Below are 14,946 nucleotides of genomic sequence, written 5' to 3' on the forward strand. Positions count from 1 at the left end.
CAGATGGTGGGACGCTGTAATAATATAACTTAGGAGGCGGGCTATTGACGATGCAAAAGCTTTGTGCTCTAGCAGAAGGAAGGAAGCGATGGTAAGGTATAGTGGCATGAACCAAATTATCTGCGATGACCTTTTGACTTTGACCAAAAGGATGTACGGATGTTGAACTTATTTCGCACCGGACATTGCTTAACCACATTAATTGGAGGTTTGGGGGAAGGACCACAATCCAAACACAAAAAGCAGTTCTCAATAAATGAGTTTTCAATCAAGATGATTTTCCAGTGGCTTCCTAAAATAGATACCGAGCGGGCTAATCTCCCCTCAAGTAATTGTATTGATCTTGAGGGTGACCATCATAAAAAATATATAAAAATTGTGGGGCTCTATCTACATATAATACATCGGACTGATAGCAGTCGTATACACTTGAGCATGTTGGCAATAATAACACGTTAACCCTCCATTGTCTCTGTGCCACGTGAAACATTCTGCGTACAGAATGGCCGCCGTATTACACGAGTCGCCTGTGGTTTTACAATGAGTCCTTATGAGGGTGAAGGCCATCTCTTTTCTCTCTCACGCTACCAGATGTCTTGATTTGAAGCTTTCGTGACTGCAGGAATCCATGCTCTTTGGTTCTTTCGGTTAAGTCACGTAGGTAGAAAATAAAATAAATCACGACGCTTCGGGCGCAACAGACGCTTGTGTTGCGCCCGAAACGTCGTGATTTATTTTATTTTATACCTACGTGACTTTACCGAAAGAACCAAAGAATATCTTTTTTTTTTCCAAAACTCGGCCGCAAATGATAGCTCAAAGCAGTGGCTTGTCATCGTGTGGAAATATATAGCAGCCAAATACCATAAACGGATGTTGATTTTAAATGTGCAGGGAAAAACCGGATGACCCAGAGAAAAATGCAAATGACCACGGGGAGAACATGCAAACTCTAAATATGCAGGTGTCAGAGTCTGGATCGAACTCACGGCTTCCTGTTTACCAGGCAAGGCAGTTAGCATCTCGCCACCGTGGCACCCAATTTTTGCGAAGACCTATTGAGGCTGGAAAAATCACACAAGTGAGAAGTGGAATCAATGGCATGCACTCCCCGCTGTCTTTGTCTTCTCGCAGCTGGCATGTGTGCAAATACCCACAATGCACGCTGGATAAATGTATTCGCAATGCAAAGGGCCATGCATGATAATGATGATCGTGATGACAGGGCCACGGTACCGGGGAAGTGACCCGGCCACAAATGACAACTCAACGAGGTGACTTATCGCGCGGGAGTTTACAGCGCGCGGTTTTCGTTTGTTTCAAATCGCCAAATCCCAACGTGCTTTTATTTTGTCGTTTTCTCCGCCCCCACCCCCCTCTCTCCCTTGCCATGCGCAGACTCGCGCGACCAGCCCCACCCCACCACGGACATGGAGCCGCTGCGGCCGAGCTCGAGCCGCGGTGACACGCGCAGCAGCCCCGGCGCGCAGAAGGACGGCGGCAGGGCCGTCGGCTTCGGCAAGCGGCCGGGCGGCGACGTCGTGTGCCCTCACCCGCGCTACCCAACGGGATCGTCCTATAATGGCGGCGGCGCGGGAACCCAGAGCCACGTGCCGTTCAGCGTCGACGACCTCATGAGGCCCGACCAGGCGAAGCTGTCCGGAAAATTCACGGCGAGGCTCCCGTCTCCTCAGTACCCCTCCGCCGCTCACCACCACCACCACCACCGCCACACGCCACACGCCGTCTCCTCCACCTCGGCTCCGGCCAAAGCGACGGGGTACCTGCCGCACGTCGCCCGAGCGTACCCGGGCCAGGAGGGCCTCTGCGGCATCTTGGCTCAGCCCCGCATGCCGTTCATGCCCCAGCCGTTTCTGCGGCACCCCGTCGAGCCGTTCCCCCTCCCGCCGTCGTACCCGCCGGGGGTCGGCGCCCCCCACGACTTCGGCGGCAAGTTCTTCCTGCTGCAGGGCGGCATCGGCGCCCTCAACGGCATGCACATGCCCGTGCCGGACGTGTACCACCGCGCGTACGGCCAGCCGCTCAAGAGCGGAGCGCCGCACCACCTGGTCCTGCCGCAGTCGATGTTCCCCCACCCCAGGCCGGCGGACAAGGGCCCCGGCCGCGAACCGGCGCCCGCGCCGTCCCACAAGCCGGGCCGGCTCGTCCCCGCGCCCACCAGCGCCTTCTCGCAGCCGGTGCACGCCCACAAGGAGAACGCGGCCGCGGGCTTCTCCCACGCCTCGTCGGCCGCTCGCCCGCCGCCGGGCGCGTACGCCCCCGCCGGCTACGCGATCCCCTACCGTGGGTCGCCGGCCCGCACCCCGGCCATCTACTCGCCCTCCGCGCCCTTCCAGCTGACGTCCGCGGCGGCGGCGGCGGGGGGCGGCGGCGGCGTCCACCGCCTGCAGTCGCGCTCGCCCTACGGCGGCAACCCGGCGGGCGCGCGCCGCCGCTCGCCCGGCGGCGTCGTCCGCGCCGCGTCATCCGCGTCGCCCGACTCGTCGTCGTCGTCCGCGTCGTCGTCGTCGTCGCTGTTGCCGCTGTCGTCCTCGTCGTCGTCGGTCGCGGGCGACGCCCTCGACGGCGCCTCGCGATCGTTCGGCGGTTCGCGAGCGACGCACCACCACCTGGGCTACCGCTCGCTGCCGTACCCGCTCCGCAAGCACAACGGCAAGATCATCTACGAGTGTAACGTCTGCCGCAAGACCTTCGGCCAGCTCTCCAACCTCAAGGTGGGGACGCGTCGTGGGACGGCCCGCGGAGTGACCGCCGATTGGCCATTGGCTGCGGCGCCGCAAGGTCGGAGGTCGTGTGTCGACACCAGGCACGCGGCCGTCACTCTCCGGACATCTGCGCAAAAAGAGCTTCATAGCTCATCGGATTCCTTCCGCATAAATAAATATTCTGATTCTGATTCTCTCCTGGTGGATTTGATGTTAATATAAATTGTCTCCCCCCCCCACTCCCTCCGGAGGGTTTGATTCTGGCAATTTCTCTATCCAGCGACATTATTGACAAAAACAATATGAACGCACTCATTGGCCATCTGTCAAACCACCCACTGGATGAAGGCCCTCCTGATGCTGTGCCGCTCGTTGGGGTTGTTTGATCGTTCTTCACCATGCTGGTAAAGCTCCGATTTTTTGCCCGTCAATGTTGGCCAAGCCTGCGAATGGGACTCATGAAGTTCATCGTGCGATTGGGTGGAATCGCTGCACCACCGTTGCTCCCCCAACATTTCCATAGATGTAAAAACGTAAGAAAATGGATCCGTGCGCGCCCGAAATTTTTAACACGTTTTTTTGTTTCCCCCTTATTCCAAAACAGGTCCACTTGCGGGTCCACAGCGGCGAACGGCCGTTCAAGTGCCAGACGTGCGGGAAGGGCTTCACGCAGCTGGCGCACCTGCAGAAACACCACCTGGTGCACACCGGAGAGAAGCCCTACCAGTGTCAGGTAACGGGGCAGCCGTGGCCGTCGGGTGGGGGGGGGGGGGGTCCTCAACCACTCCCCACTGCCTCGCACGCACCTGCAACAAAAGACGAAGATTCTCCCCTCCTAGCCTTGACAGGTTTTTGGGGGCCAGTGCCGTTAGTGAGCAGCAGCACCTACGAAGGCCGCCAGGGCACACGAAGGGGGTGGGTGGCCAGCACCGCGCCCGGCCGCCTCTGTCTCCCCGAGTGGCGATGTTTACACACCGCACCAGGTACTCATTTTAGGCTGAGTCGACCTAGGGGCAGGCCCAGGACCGGTTCAGTTAATCGTCGCCGGTGTTGGCAACCGTGAGCGGGAATCGAAACTCGGGGGTCGCCGGGTTCGTAACGGCAGGACGTTAGCCGCTGCGCCACCGCTCCCCACGTGAACACTCGTACCTCGGTCACTTCTCGCCACTACAAGAAGTCCCGTGCAGTGACGTGCGTGCTATTTATGCGCACGCAATTTTTTCGAGGCAGTGCCGAGCCAGAAACTCGTATGACCATCTTGAGAGGGCCAGAGCGTCGCACAAAGTCGGCAGCTGCGGGAACAGTCGGCGGCTTGAATGCCGCCGCTTGCTGGGCTTCAGCTGACGACGCACGCTTGTGCTGGGACGGGCAGAAGCCTTAGAGGTGCACGGTCAGGCTGATCTGCGATGGGTGCAACCAAAATACCTCTCAGGTCTTTTTGAAGGGGGTAGGTTCTGCTATGGTCTAGCATATGAAATGAATTCGCGACTGTAGGTTCCCCATTGCGTGCTCTCAAACACATTTCCAGTGCAAGTGATATTTTTTAACTCATATTTTGCTTTTTCTTGGTTTAACTCGTGGCAGGCTTTCGCGACCAATATTATCCATGATAGAGGTTTTTATGGGTTAGATCGCGTAAATATATAAACGTCGTACTCCGATTGTAAATGTTGTGGCTTGGCTCTCCAACACACCGGTGTGCTGTACTAGTGCCGAATTGGCACGTTCTGTTTACGTGACAACCCTTACTAGTTGGCTGTGTCGGGTGGTGGCGGGTTTTAACGACACATTTATATTTACACGATCTAACCCAGAAACACTCTAATATGATTTTTTTTTACTAGGTAAGGCCCACTGAACTACATCGTTTTTTTTGCGACCTGGCCACAAATCATTGTTCAATGAAGCGGCTTATCACGTGGAAATTTAGAGCAGCCAAATACTCTAATTGCATGTTTCTAAATGTGGAGGGGAAAACCGGAGAGAAAAACCCACGCGACCACGCAGAGAGAACATGCAAACTCCAAATATACAGGCGTCGGGGTAGTGAACATCTCATCACAGTGGCACCCCATTTTTGTGAGCACCTATTGAGGCTGGAAAATCACGTGAGTGAGAAATGGAATCGATGCCATGCACCCCTGGCTGTCTTCATCTTCATATTAAATAAAATTTGAGTTAAAACTTTCGTTACTGCAAAGAATCTGAATATTCATATGAAATGCCCAACAATGCACGCTGGGTACATTTATCAACAACTTAAAGGGCCATAGCATGGACATAGATTATCTCTGATGGTGATGATGAATTAAAACTTTCCGTGGTTGAAGTGGATCTTGGTGCAAATAATTCAATGGGCCCACCACCCCCCTTGTGCAATCTCCAGCCCAGCACAGCGGCTCCTCGTTGGCACCCGGCGCAGTTGCACCGCCTACGTACTCGATAGCTACGCCACGGGCCGGGGATCAACACGCGCACGACACTACGTTCACGGCGGCAGGCGAAATTGGCTTTTGAACACGCGGCCCCCCGAGCTGAGCGCGATGTTAGCCGAGGTGGGCACGAGCGGGCAACAAAGTCAAAAACTGAAAGTGTGGCATGGCACGCCGCGCCATGGAACACCCTGCCGCTCGCCGTCGAATTCTGTGCGTGGTGTCGTCAAATTGGCGACTGCCAGCGTCAGACCTTCCGCCGGACATGCGCGCCCTGCCCCCAAAGAGCTCGGCAAAGAACGGTGCCATGCCGGTAACACCCGTGGGCGGCTACGTATGGTGCGAAAGAAGTTCAATGTGCACACGTTCCGCGAGCGTGAAGTTGAACGTGACATTTGAGCTGCCGCACCGGAGCAGAGCCCGGGGAAAATTAATATTTTTGTTTTTAAAAAATCCAGACACACGTTGTAAGAAGAAGTAGAAGGAAGGGCAATTACTGTCGCGGGGCTTATCGGTACCACCCGCCACGGCGCGGGCAAGTCGTGGCAAGCCCCGTGCTGGCGAAGACATCCTCGCGCACATTGTTGAGAGGCGTTTTAAGATTCGAGGCCGAGGGTGGCGGTGGTGCTGGTGACACAGGCGAACGGCACATAGCAACACAGCCTAAAAATACTCCCTTCCTCATTGTTATTAAGGCGCGCTCAGCTATTGAAAAAAAAAAACCCAGATCCTGATAGGCGGGATGTTTTATGGTTATTAAACGACTGGCTGAGGCTGCCCGGGCGCATTTGTTTGCAACCAGAAACTTTTGCTCGGGCCGTGACAACATTTGATTATCTTTTCACCTGCTTGTCGGAGGGGAATGGCGTGACGCTAAGGGGCTCGGGGAGGGCGGCGGGCTGGGACGGCGATGGCGTAAGACACAACACGTGGTAATCGCCGCGTGTGCGCCTTTCACACCGCTGTGCTCACGAGAAATGTACTCCAGAAGTTCAAGCACATCGTGAGAGTGTGAAAAGAGTGGCAACGTCGGCTAGGGGTTGTGGAATGCGATGCGCATCCCCCCCCCCCCCCCCCGTATATCGAAAGCAGCGCTCTGAACTCTACGGCTCTTCATAATTGTTGGCGGTTTCTCCCTTTTATTTATCTATCTCGTTGTTCGTTCGGTTTCATTCATGTCCACGTGATCCTGGCGAAGCGGCAGCAGCTCGCTCGCCTTGAAATCCTCTACGGCAAGAGGAGAGTGATTACCGCGCACGGCGCACACACCACTCCCGCGCGACGGCAGAGATCGCTCGCGCCGTGCGTCCGTGCCTTGCTGATGACTCCCAAAAGATTTAATCCTCTGGGGGGTGGTGGGGCATTGTGGACAAACACAATCCATTTTTCCTTGTCAACTGCTCCCTTTGCCTTTTTATCAATGGGATAACAAAGCTGAATTACATCGTGGGCCTTAATTGGCGATGGAAATCTATGCTGCAAGAGTGACCCTCGTGGCTTGTTGTCCCTCCCTCCTTGAATGAACGCAAGCGCAAGAATGAACTACAGTGGTGGAACTCCGAGTTGTGTTTAAGCGCAGCGCAAGAACTAACGACCGACTTGGTACTCGGAATTGTACCTGACTCAAAAATGAAAAAAACACACCGGAAGAAGAATTGTGCCACCTAGGATGCCCTATTCACATGATTTTAAAGAGCACTCGTTATGTTGCTCAAGAGCGTGTGGCTTGAAATGGGTGACAAGGCAAAGGCGGCTGTGCACTGCCCTGCATTGTTGAGGATTCCGATGTTTTTTTTTGCCGGCCAAAGTCATTATTATATTTTTGTTTGCGCGAAGCATGCAGTCTAATTTGTACTTCGGAGAACTGGGTTAGGCAAGGCCAGCGTAAATGGGAAAGGAGTGTCGTGAAAAACGCAAGTGCAATAAATCGTGAAAAGTGACAACCCCAGACGCCCACATACGCTCACACACCCCATCTGCAGCAAAAGACAAAGAGTCCCCGTGTAGCCTTGACAGACAAGGGCTGTTAGCGAGTACCTAATGAAGGTGACACATCCGCAACGCACGCTCTCTATTCTCATGCACACCCACACACACATCTATCCCAAACACACACAATCACACCCTATTCACACACACGCGCATACATACCACGCGACCACGGCGTGAACATGCAAACTCCAAATATACAAATGTCAGGGTTGGCCCACTGAGCTATGTAGCTCTTTTCCAGAAGCGACCTGGCCACAAATGATAGCTCAACAAAGTGGCTTATCACGTGGAAATGTATAGCAGCCAAAAATTATAAACGCATTCATAAATCAGAGGACTCAGAGAAATATCCACGAGGACCACGGGGAGAGAGAAAGAGAGAGACACGCAAACTCAAAATATACAGCAGTAGGTGTCAGGGTTGGGATCGAAGCAACAACCTCCTGTATACCAGGCGAGGTAGTTAACATCTCGCCACCATGGCGTCATTGCAGGTTATTGAAGGAAGGGGTGGGAGTGGCACGAGACCGGTTTAGATAACTCTCTCCACTCTTGCCAAGCCCGGCCACGGAACCCAACTCATGGCACCAGGTTGAACGCGCAATGCACTCTGCACGGACACACCACCAGACCGCCCTTTCCGTATGCACGCGTAAAACAAATGACGCACGCATTGCAGATAAAGTTCCCACTAAGAAGCCAGAAATACGTCAATATTTTTTTTTCTTTGAATAGGTGGGGTGGTGGTAATTATTTTTAATCATATTTAATTATTAATTAACAATGCCAATTTTTTTTATAGTGCGAGCCACGTAACCTGTTGGAAGCAAAACTTGAGGTCGCTATTATTATTTTTATTACAAAAAAACCCCCACAATTAACGCGAGACAAACTCTCAAGTGTGATCGCGTGTGTTTTTGGTTTCCACGGAACTCGGGTGTGCAGTGCCGACGAGCCTGCAACTACCGCCCACTCACATTCACCAGTGTCACACGTGTCCCAGCGCTCCCTGCGCTTGCGTTGCGACGGCTCTTACCGAGCTCTCTCTTGCAACGCTGAACGCGAGGACGGACGTGCAGGAGGGATGTGGAATGCAGCTTGTGCTGGTCGGGGGTTCGCGGGTGCCCTTGTGAGGAGGCAAGAGAAACGATGGGCCTCATGATTGAATACAGGAGAGAGCTGTTCTTGCTCATTTACAATTATTCACCCAGAAGGGTTCGGTCCGAGCCGGTGTTGCGATAGTTTGGCCGGTACCAGGCACGAGCATTGGCTTATGGGAGGAAACTGGAGTAACCTGGGGAAAACCCATGCACGTGAGGAGGTAACACTCAAAAGCTCTGCGGCGATAGATTCGAGAATTCACAGCTGTGCTGCCACCTCCTGGCAAGCTTCGCAGCACCTTGACGTCAAAACGTTTTGCACATTTTGCTTCGCTCGTTGACTCTGACGTGTATCCGCCCCCACCCCGTCTCACCTCGTCCCTGCCCTGTCCCTGCGGCCGATTCAGGTTTGCCACAAGCGCTTCAGCAGCACGAGCAACCTGAAGACCCACCTGCGGCTGCACTCGGGCGAGAAGCCCTTCCAGTGCAAGCTGTGCCCGGCCAAGTTCACGCAATTCATCCACCTGAAGCAACACCGCCACCTGCACGCTCGCGAGCGGCCCCACCGCTGCCCCGGCTGTCAGCAGAGCTACATCCACCAGATCAGCCTGACCATGCACCTCAGAGGCTTCTGCCCGTCCCAGCACAAGCGTGCGACGTCAGCCGAAGCCCGGGGGGGCCCCCTGCCCGCCGACCGTTCCACCGCGGCGGCCGAATTCGCGACGCTCGCTCCCTCTCAAGACGTCCTCGCGAGCTTCCGGCCCAGCACTGCCGCCGCGCATCCGCCGTCCGGGGCGGCGGGTCCCGGCCAGCTAGCTGGTCCCGGCGGCGGCGACCCCCGGCCGGGCTTCCCGAAGGACCCGCGCCCTGACGTGTCGCCGGAGTACTTGGCGTTGGTGAACCAGAAGATCGAAGCGTTCGACCTCAGCGAGGAGGCCGCGAGAGCCGGGGAAGACTCCAAGGTCGAAGCCCAAGTGGAGGCGAGGATCCTGAGCAGGTTCTGCAAGGCGCTGTCGTTGGAGGGCCGAGCCTTCTCAAGCGCCGACGGGCAGCCAGCGAGGAAATTGACCCAGCGGAACGGAGCAGCAGCAGCAGCGCAATGGACACTCGCCGCCGGACGTCAAAGACGAACGCCGTGCAATGTCGGTCACGTCCCCGTCGCCGCCGCCGGTCGCCGGCAACAACGGCGCCATCGGCACCACCGCGGACCAAACTCGACGCTCGCCGATCGTCAGCAGCGCGGCGGCGGATTGTCACTCCGCCGCGAGAGGAACGGACGATGCGACGGTATTGGCACGTCGGTCTCCCATGGTGCATTCCGGCTGGAGACTGAAGCTGCTGCCGGATTCGCCGTCTTCTCTCAAGATCAAGGAGGAGCATAAACCGGCCGATGCCTGATTTGCGTCCTGAACGGGAGCGAGAGCGCTCAGCGAGTTGGTTCGTGGTTGTTGTTGTTGGTGGGTGGGGGGGGGTTTCTCGATTTCAAACATGTATTACGGCATGGTTAATTGGCACAGCTTTTTGTCAGTGGTGTCAATGGGGGGGAGGGGGGCAACCCCCCCCCCCTCCTCCATACAAAACAATAAAAACAAAGCTGTGGCCTCATTGCACACCCTGGGCATGTCTCGGCAAAGCGATTTGGAAATGCGCAACTGCACTTTGCTGCACGCGCGCCCGCACACGCGCGTGCACGTCTCTGTGTGTGTTATTGTTGTGGCGGTGGTGATGATGATGATGTGGGTGGGCAGTGTGGGAATGCAGCGGTCAGCGCGCTGCGCTACAAGCCCGCTGACCCCGAGGTTCAATTCCCCGCTCTCACGGCCAACACCGGTGGTGACGATTATCTGAACCGGTACCTGGGCCTCAACCTCGGTGGGACTTGGCCTCGAACCGAGTACCCGGTGTGTAAAACCATGGCCACTCGGCAGAGAGACAAAGGCGGCCGGTAGCGGTGCCGGGCCACCCACTCCCCCCTAGGTGCTGCTTGTTAACAGCACTTGGCCCAACAGCGCGTGAAGGCTACACGTGGCGGGCGGTGGTGGAGGGGGCTGGGAGGGCGGGAGATCTGTGTCTTTGTGTATTTTACGATGTCATTTTCCTTTGGGAGGCCCCTCCACTCCGTTGAGATTGAATCACCGAGCTCCACCCTTGACATCGAGTGACCAATGAAGGAAGACGAATGAGACGGGACAAGGAGGCAGTCGTGAGTTTACACTTTCTCTCGCGCGCAGCACCACCACACGCGCCTGCCACTCGGCTGGAGCCTTGCAAAATCACTCACTTTTTTACGAACTCTAAATGCAATGCAAACGAGTGTAGGACGTGTACAATGTAATAACAAACAAACAAAAACCGTGCAGGGAATCGTTAACGAACCAAAGTTGAACGCTTTGAATGTTTACAGGGGGAGGAGAAGGAGGGGAAAAAAATGATGACACGCAATTTAAAAAACAAAAGGAACAACACGGCACCAGATTTTATTTTTTCCCGACGGGATGGGATGCGTCATGTTGTGCTCATGGGGAGAATGTTGAGCTGTCGGAATGTCCGTGCGTGGTCGTTTCGTTTCGTTGTACAGAAGCTGTTGTGTTGTACAGAAGCCGTTGTGTTGCACAGCAGCCGCTGTGTTGTACAGAAGCCGTTGTGCACGATGGCTGTTTGCTCGGCCAGCACTCCTTGAGGAAGCTGCGCAGAAATGTTAACCGAGAAAAGGGGAAAGCCTCTTAATCACATCAGCGTCGGTCATTTTTTGCCTTTACCGAAAGTGATAGTTGAATTCCCGGAGTGGAGGAGTGGGGAGTAGGCACCACGTCTACTGAGTGGAGGAGTGGGGAGTAGGTACCACGTCTACAGAGTAGAGGAGTGGGGAGTAGGCACCACGTCTACTGAGTGGAGGAGTGGGGAGTAGGCACCACGTCTACTGAGTGGTGGAGTGGGGAGTAGGCACCACGTCTACTGAGTGGAGGATTGGGGAGTAGGCACCACGTCTACTGAGTGGTGGAGTGGGGAGTAGGCACCACGTCTACTGAGTGGTGGAGTGGGGAGTAGGCACCACGTCTACTGAGTGGAGGAGTGGGGAGTAGGCACCACGTCTTGTCGGAGCTAAAGCGGCACTGGGGAGTGAAACCCCCTGGCACTTTTGGGATGTGGTCCAGCCCCGTGGCTGTGCCCATTTGACTCCGGTGGCAGATTCACGGCACGGGCTGCGATTTCCCGCAAATCGCAAACTGGGGGAGTGGGGGGGGGCGTTTAATCTTTGACGCACGACCGAGGGCCAGATGCTGAAAAACTCGCCGTGGCTAGCCGACATGAAGGCATTTTTATTTTATTTCATACCAATTATAGATATTTTTTTTGGTATGAAAATTTCCTTATCGGGACGAGTTACGCGGCGGGCAAAATATTCGAGCTCTGTCAAGTACGGCCGTAGGAGTTCGAGCGCGCCTGCGTGCGTGTGCGATTGTTTTATTTTAAAGTGACAAACGCGCAGGATGATGATGACGACGAAGATGATGATGGAGACTTTGCAATGCAAAACCAATCCCCTCCAGCAGGAAAGAGCTGCACTTGGTACGGTTAAAGTACGAGTCTGCAAGGTGTGATGGCTTACCTACAGGATAGGGCTGGTCTCTGTTCTCAGCCCTTTGAGCACCTCTCATATATGCGTTCTATACTGTATATGTGTGTGCAACTCCGTACGTAGGCTGAACATGAAGTACTGTACTGTGAACAGTATCATCATATGTATTTGTATGTTTGCGCACGTATGTGTGTGTGTCTTTGGGGAGCGGTGGTGCAGCGGTTAACGCGCTGCACAACGAACCCGGCGACCCGAGTTCGATTCCCGCTCACGGCCAACACCAGTGACGATCATCTGAACCGGTCATGGGCCCCCCCTAGGTCGATTCGGCCTCAAATGAATACCCGGTGCGGCGTGTAAACATCGCCACTGGGGAGACAAAGGCGGCCGGGCGTGGTGTTGGCGGGCCACCCACCCCCTCGTGTGCCGAGTGGGCCTTCGTAGGTGCTCGCTAACAGCACTTGCCCCAATAGTCTTTTAAGGCTATACGGGGTGGGGGGGTGTCTTTGTTTTTTTGTACATCACTGACGCTCATCTCTTGCGTGCCCCCCTCCCATCGAAGCATTCTTGTTGTGCCACTGCTGAGCAGTGTGAATATTTAATTGAAGGCACGATCACACATCGCCACCTTGACTGAAAACACGATGAAAGCTCTGCTGAAACACAACCGTCGTGGCAATCAATGGCTTATGAAAGATTGAGTGAAATATTACTCGTGTGCAATGATGTGGCCAATTATTGCCCTTCTAGAGCGATAGCATAGAAGTTGGGACATGTATCAGTGGAAAGGGTTTGTAATATTTACTGAGAGATTTATACGTAAATTTTGAACATTTTATATAGGTACGTGTTGCAGATACACATATGTATTTATATCTTGGTGTTCTTTTTAACACGATAGTTTAGGAATTAAAAGGGCAATAAAAATTATACTTTTCACTATTATATTTGTTTCTCTAAGTTGAGAATAAGAGAAATAGCAATAATATCTTCGTTTCATTAAGAATGCCGTTTAAATATTGCAACAAAGCTGATATGAAGTGCATTACAATTTAGGGCTGATGCTGTACGTACCTTCTTTATTGAAACATTGTTGTCGGTCTTAACTCAGGGTTATACTTAGAGAGAACGCGTGCGTGGCCGTGTACCCTAAGTCTGTTAACACTCGTGCATGACCTTTGTAAACACACGTGGACTCTTACCCTGGAATAAGCACTCCCCCCCCTCCGTCTTGCAATTGCTGCAAACTTGGGCGCTCCCAATCCCGCTGCGGGGAAGTTGGTGCAGTCTTAAGGCCCACGACGCACGATGTGGAAAGCACCCCTCTCCTCTGAGGGTCGTCGCCAGAAACGTCTTTTTACGGTGGCACAGAGCGATGGAGATCTGCCCGGCCCAGTGTGTGCCGGTGATCAATGATTGGTTGTCAGAGCGCACAACCTCGTGTAGTCATGTGACCTCTGTGATCCGTTTTGGAAGGTTAGGGTTGGCCCCTATAGTGGGAGCAGTGATTTAAATTTGTCCAGATTTGGGCAATTATATATATTAGTAATGATACAATTTTGTAAAAAAAAATGTGTAGTTCAATTTCCCCAGTGTATTCTGGCCATTTTATGGAACATTAAATGGACTTGCTGCGATTAGATTGACCTATGCGGTGTAGGTCCCTCTATCATTCCTGACTGTTAACAGACTTTGGTATATTCCTTATTTAACATATCGGTTGGAGATTAGTCATGTATACTTTTTTAACATACCGTAACTACGATACCTGTACATTGCATAGTAACGTTGTGTTTATTTAGGATGGTTCTGTTGGGTACTTGATGCATAACCATTTGTGTACTTTCTTCCTTAATATATATTTGATTACTGAAAACTGTGGATGTTTATCCTTTCTGCACTTTAAAGAAGAATAACTGCATTTTACATTTTTCGTTTATTCTCGTGGGAAAAGTATATTCAATTGTACACATGGTGTCACCGTTTTATCAGTCGTCGATTAAGGTTATATTTATTAATATTTCAGGGAATCCAATCTTATTTATGACGCTGCTGCTTTCGTCCGCCGTTTTGTGTGAACACCCCTCTGCGGATACGGTTGTTATCCCGCATTCCTAAATCCGCGCTCGTGAAACGTTCATTGCATTTTGACGTTCTCGAAGGCCAAGCGGTGGCGACGGATGACGATGTCACAGTTCGTGGCTTTTTTGAAGTTTGCACTGTTTTCGATTGTCACGGGAAGGCGGACTGGAACTTTCATGAGGATGTTATCAACTAGACCCCCCTAATAACGGATAACGTGCGTTCGGATGAATGTCACGTCCATAAATGTGTACTCCGCTAAGTTCCTCTGTGCTCAGTTGGTTTAAAAAATCTCGTCTTTATTTTGTTTTGCTTACATGTATCTGCTGCTCATAAAAAATCCCTTTTGTTTGTTGTTGTTGATATAAATCATGAATCCATCATCGCCGTCGTCGTAAGCCATTGTCTATCCACTGCTGGATGAAAGCCTCCAGAATTGCGATGCCACGATCCATCTCACAAACCCCATCTCATCGCTCCGTCTCCATATTGGTCAGTGTCTCGGGTGCATTCTCTCCGTTGACTGCCAGTCCACAGCGCCAGCCTTGCCCACTGGAAACGTCCTCCTTTTTCCCATCCCACTTCACCTCCCCTGACGGCAAGTGTCGTCGTCGTCTTCGTCACCGATGTGCATTTCTTCTCTGCTCGACGTGCGCTTCGTTCTCTCGTTCAGCGGTTCGGAGCACACATCTCCTCCATCCACGCTGGCTCGCTCGTCGGCATCGGTTTGGTCACTTTCATACGCTTCTCTTCTGAGCGGGCACATTACCGGCCGCGGGTGGGCGACGCGCCCCGATCGTGAAGGCTTGCCTGCGCAGGCGCATCGCCAAGCTGCTTTTCATCTGCGAATTCGTTTTCCAAAAAAAAAACTTTCACCCCCCGCCGCTCCCTTTCGTTCGCCTATTTTTTTTGCTCGTATTTTATTCGCAATCACGGATTAACAAATCTTTTTTTTTTGGCCAGGGGTTTGTGCCATACAGAGCGCGCTAGTTCTTGCATTCCATTTTTTAGAGTAAAAAATAGATTTTTTTTAC

At 53.2% G+C, this 14,946-nt stretch overlaps 1 protein-coding gene across 2 annotated transcripts in view; it reads left to right on the top strand.

Moving 5' to 3' along the window:
- The window catches only part of LOC133354631 (PR domain zinc finger protein 1-like), a 121,329-nt gene extending 111,601 nt beyond the window's left edge, over nt 1-9,728 (top strand). The window contains exons 5-7 of one of the 2 annotated variants that reach the window (XM_061571660.1): nt 1,399-2,735; nt 3,331-3,459; nt 8,658-9,728. In XM_061571660.1, the coding sequence (XP_061427644.1) occupies nt 1,399-2,735; nt 3,331-3,459; nt 8,658-9,632 (2,441 nt within the window). In that variant the 3' untranslated portion in view covers nt 9,633-9,728. The remainder of the gene's footprint in view (nt 1-1,398; nt 2,736-3,330; nt 3,460-8,657) is intronic. The other variant, XM_061571652.1, reaches the window with a different exon arrangement.
- Nucleotides 9,729-14,946: the final 5,218 nt, after the last annotated feature.

Source organism: Lethenteron reissneri, chromosome 6 (assembly GCF_015708825.2).
Source record: "Lethenteron reissneri isolate LAM-NWPU_2019-01 chromosome 6, ASM1570882v1, whole genome shotgun sequence".
Lineage (NCBI taxonomy): Eukaryota > Metazoa > Chordata > Hyperoartia > Petromyzontiformes > Petromyzontidae > Lethenteron > Lethenteron reissneri.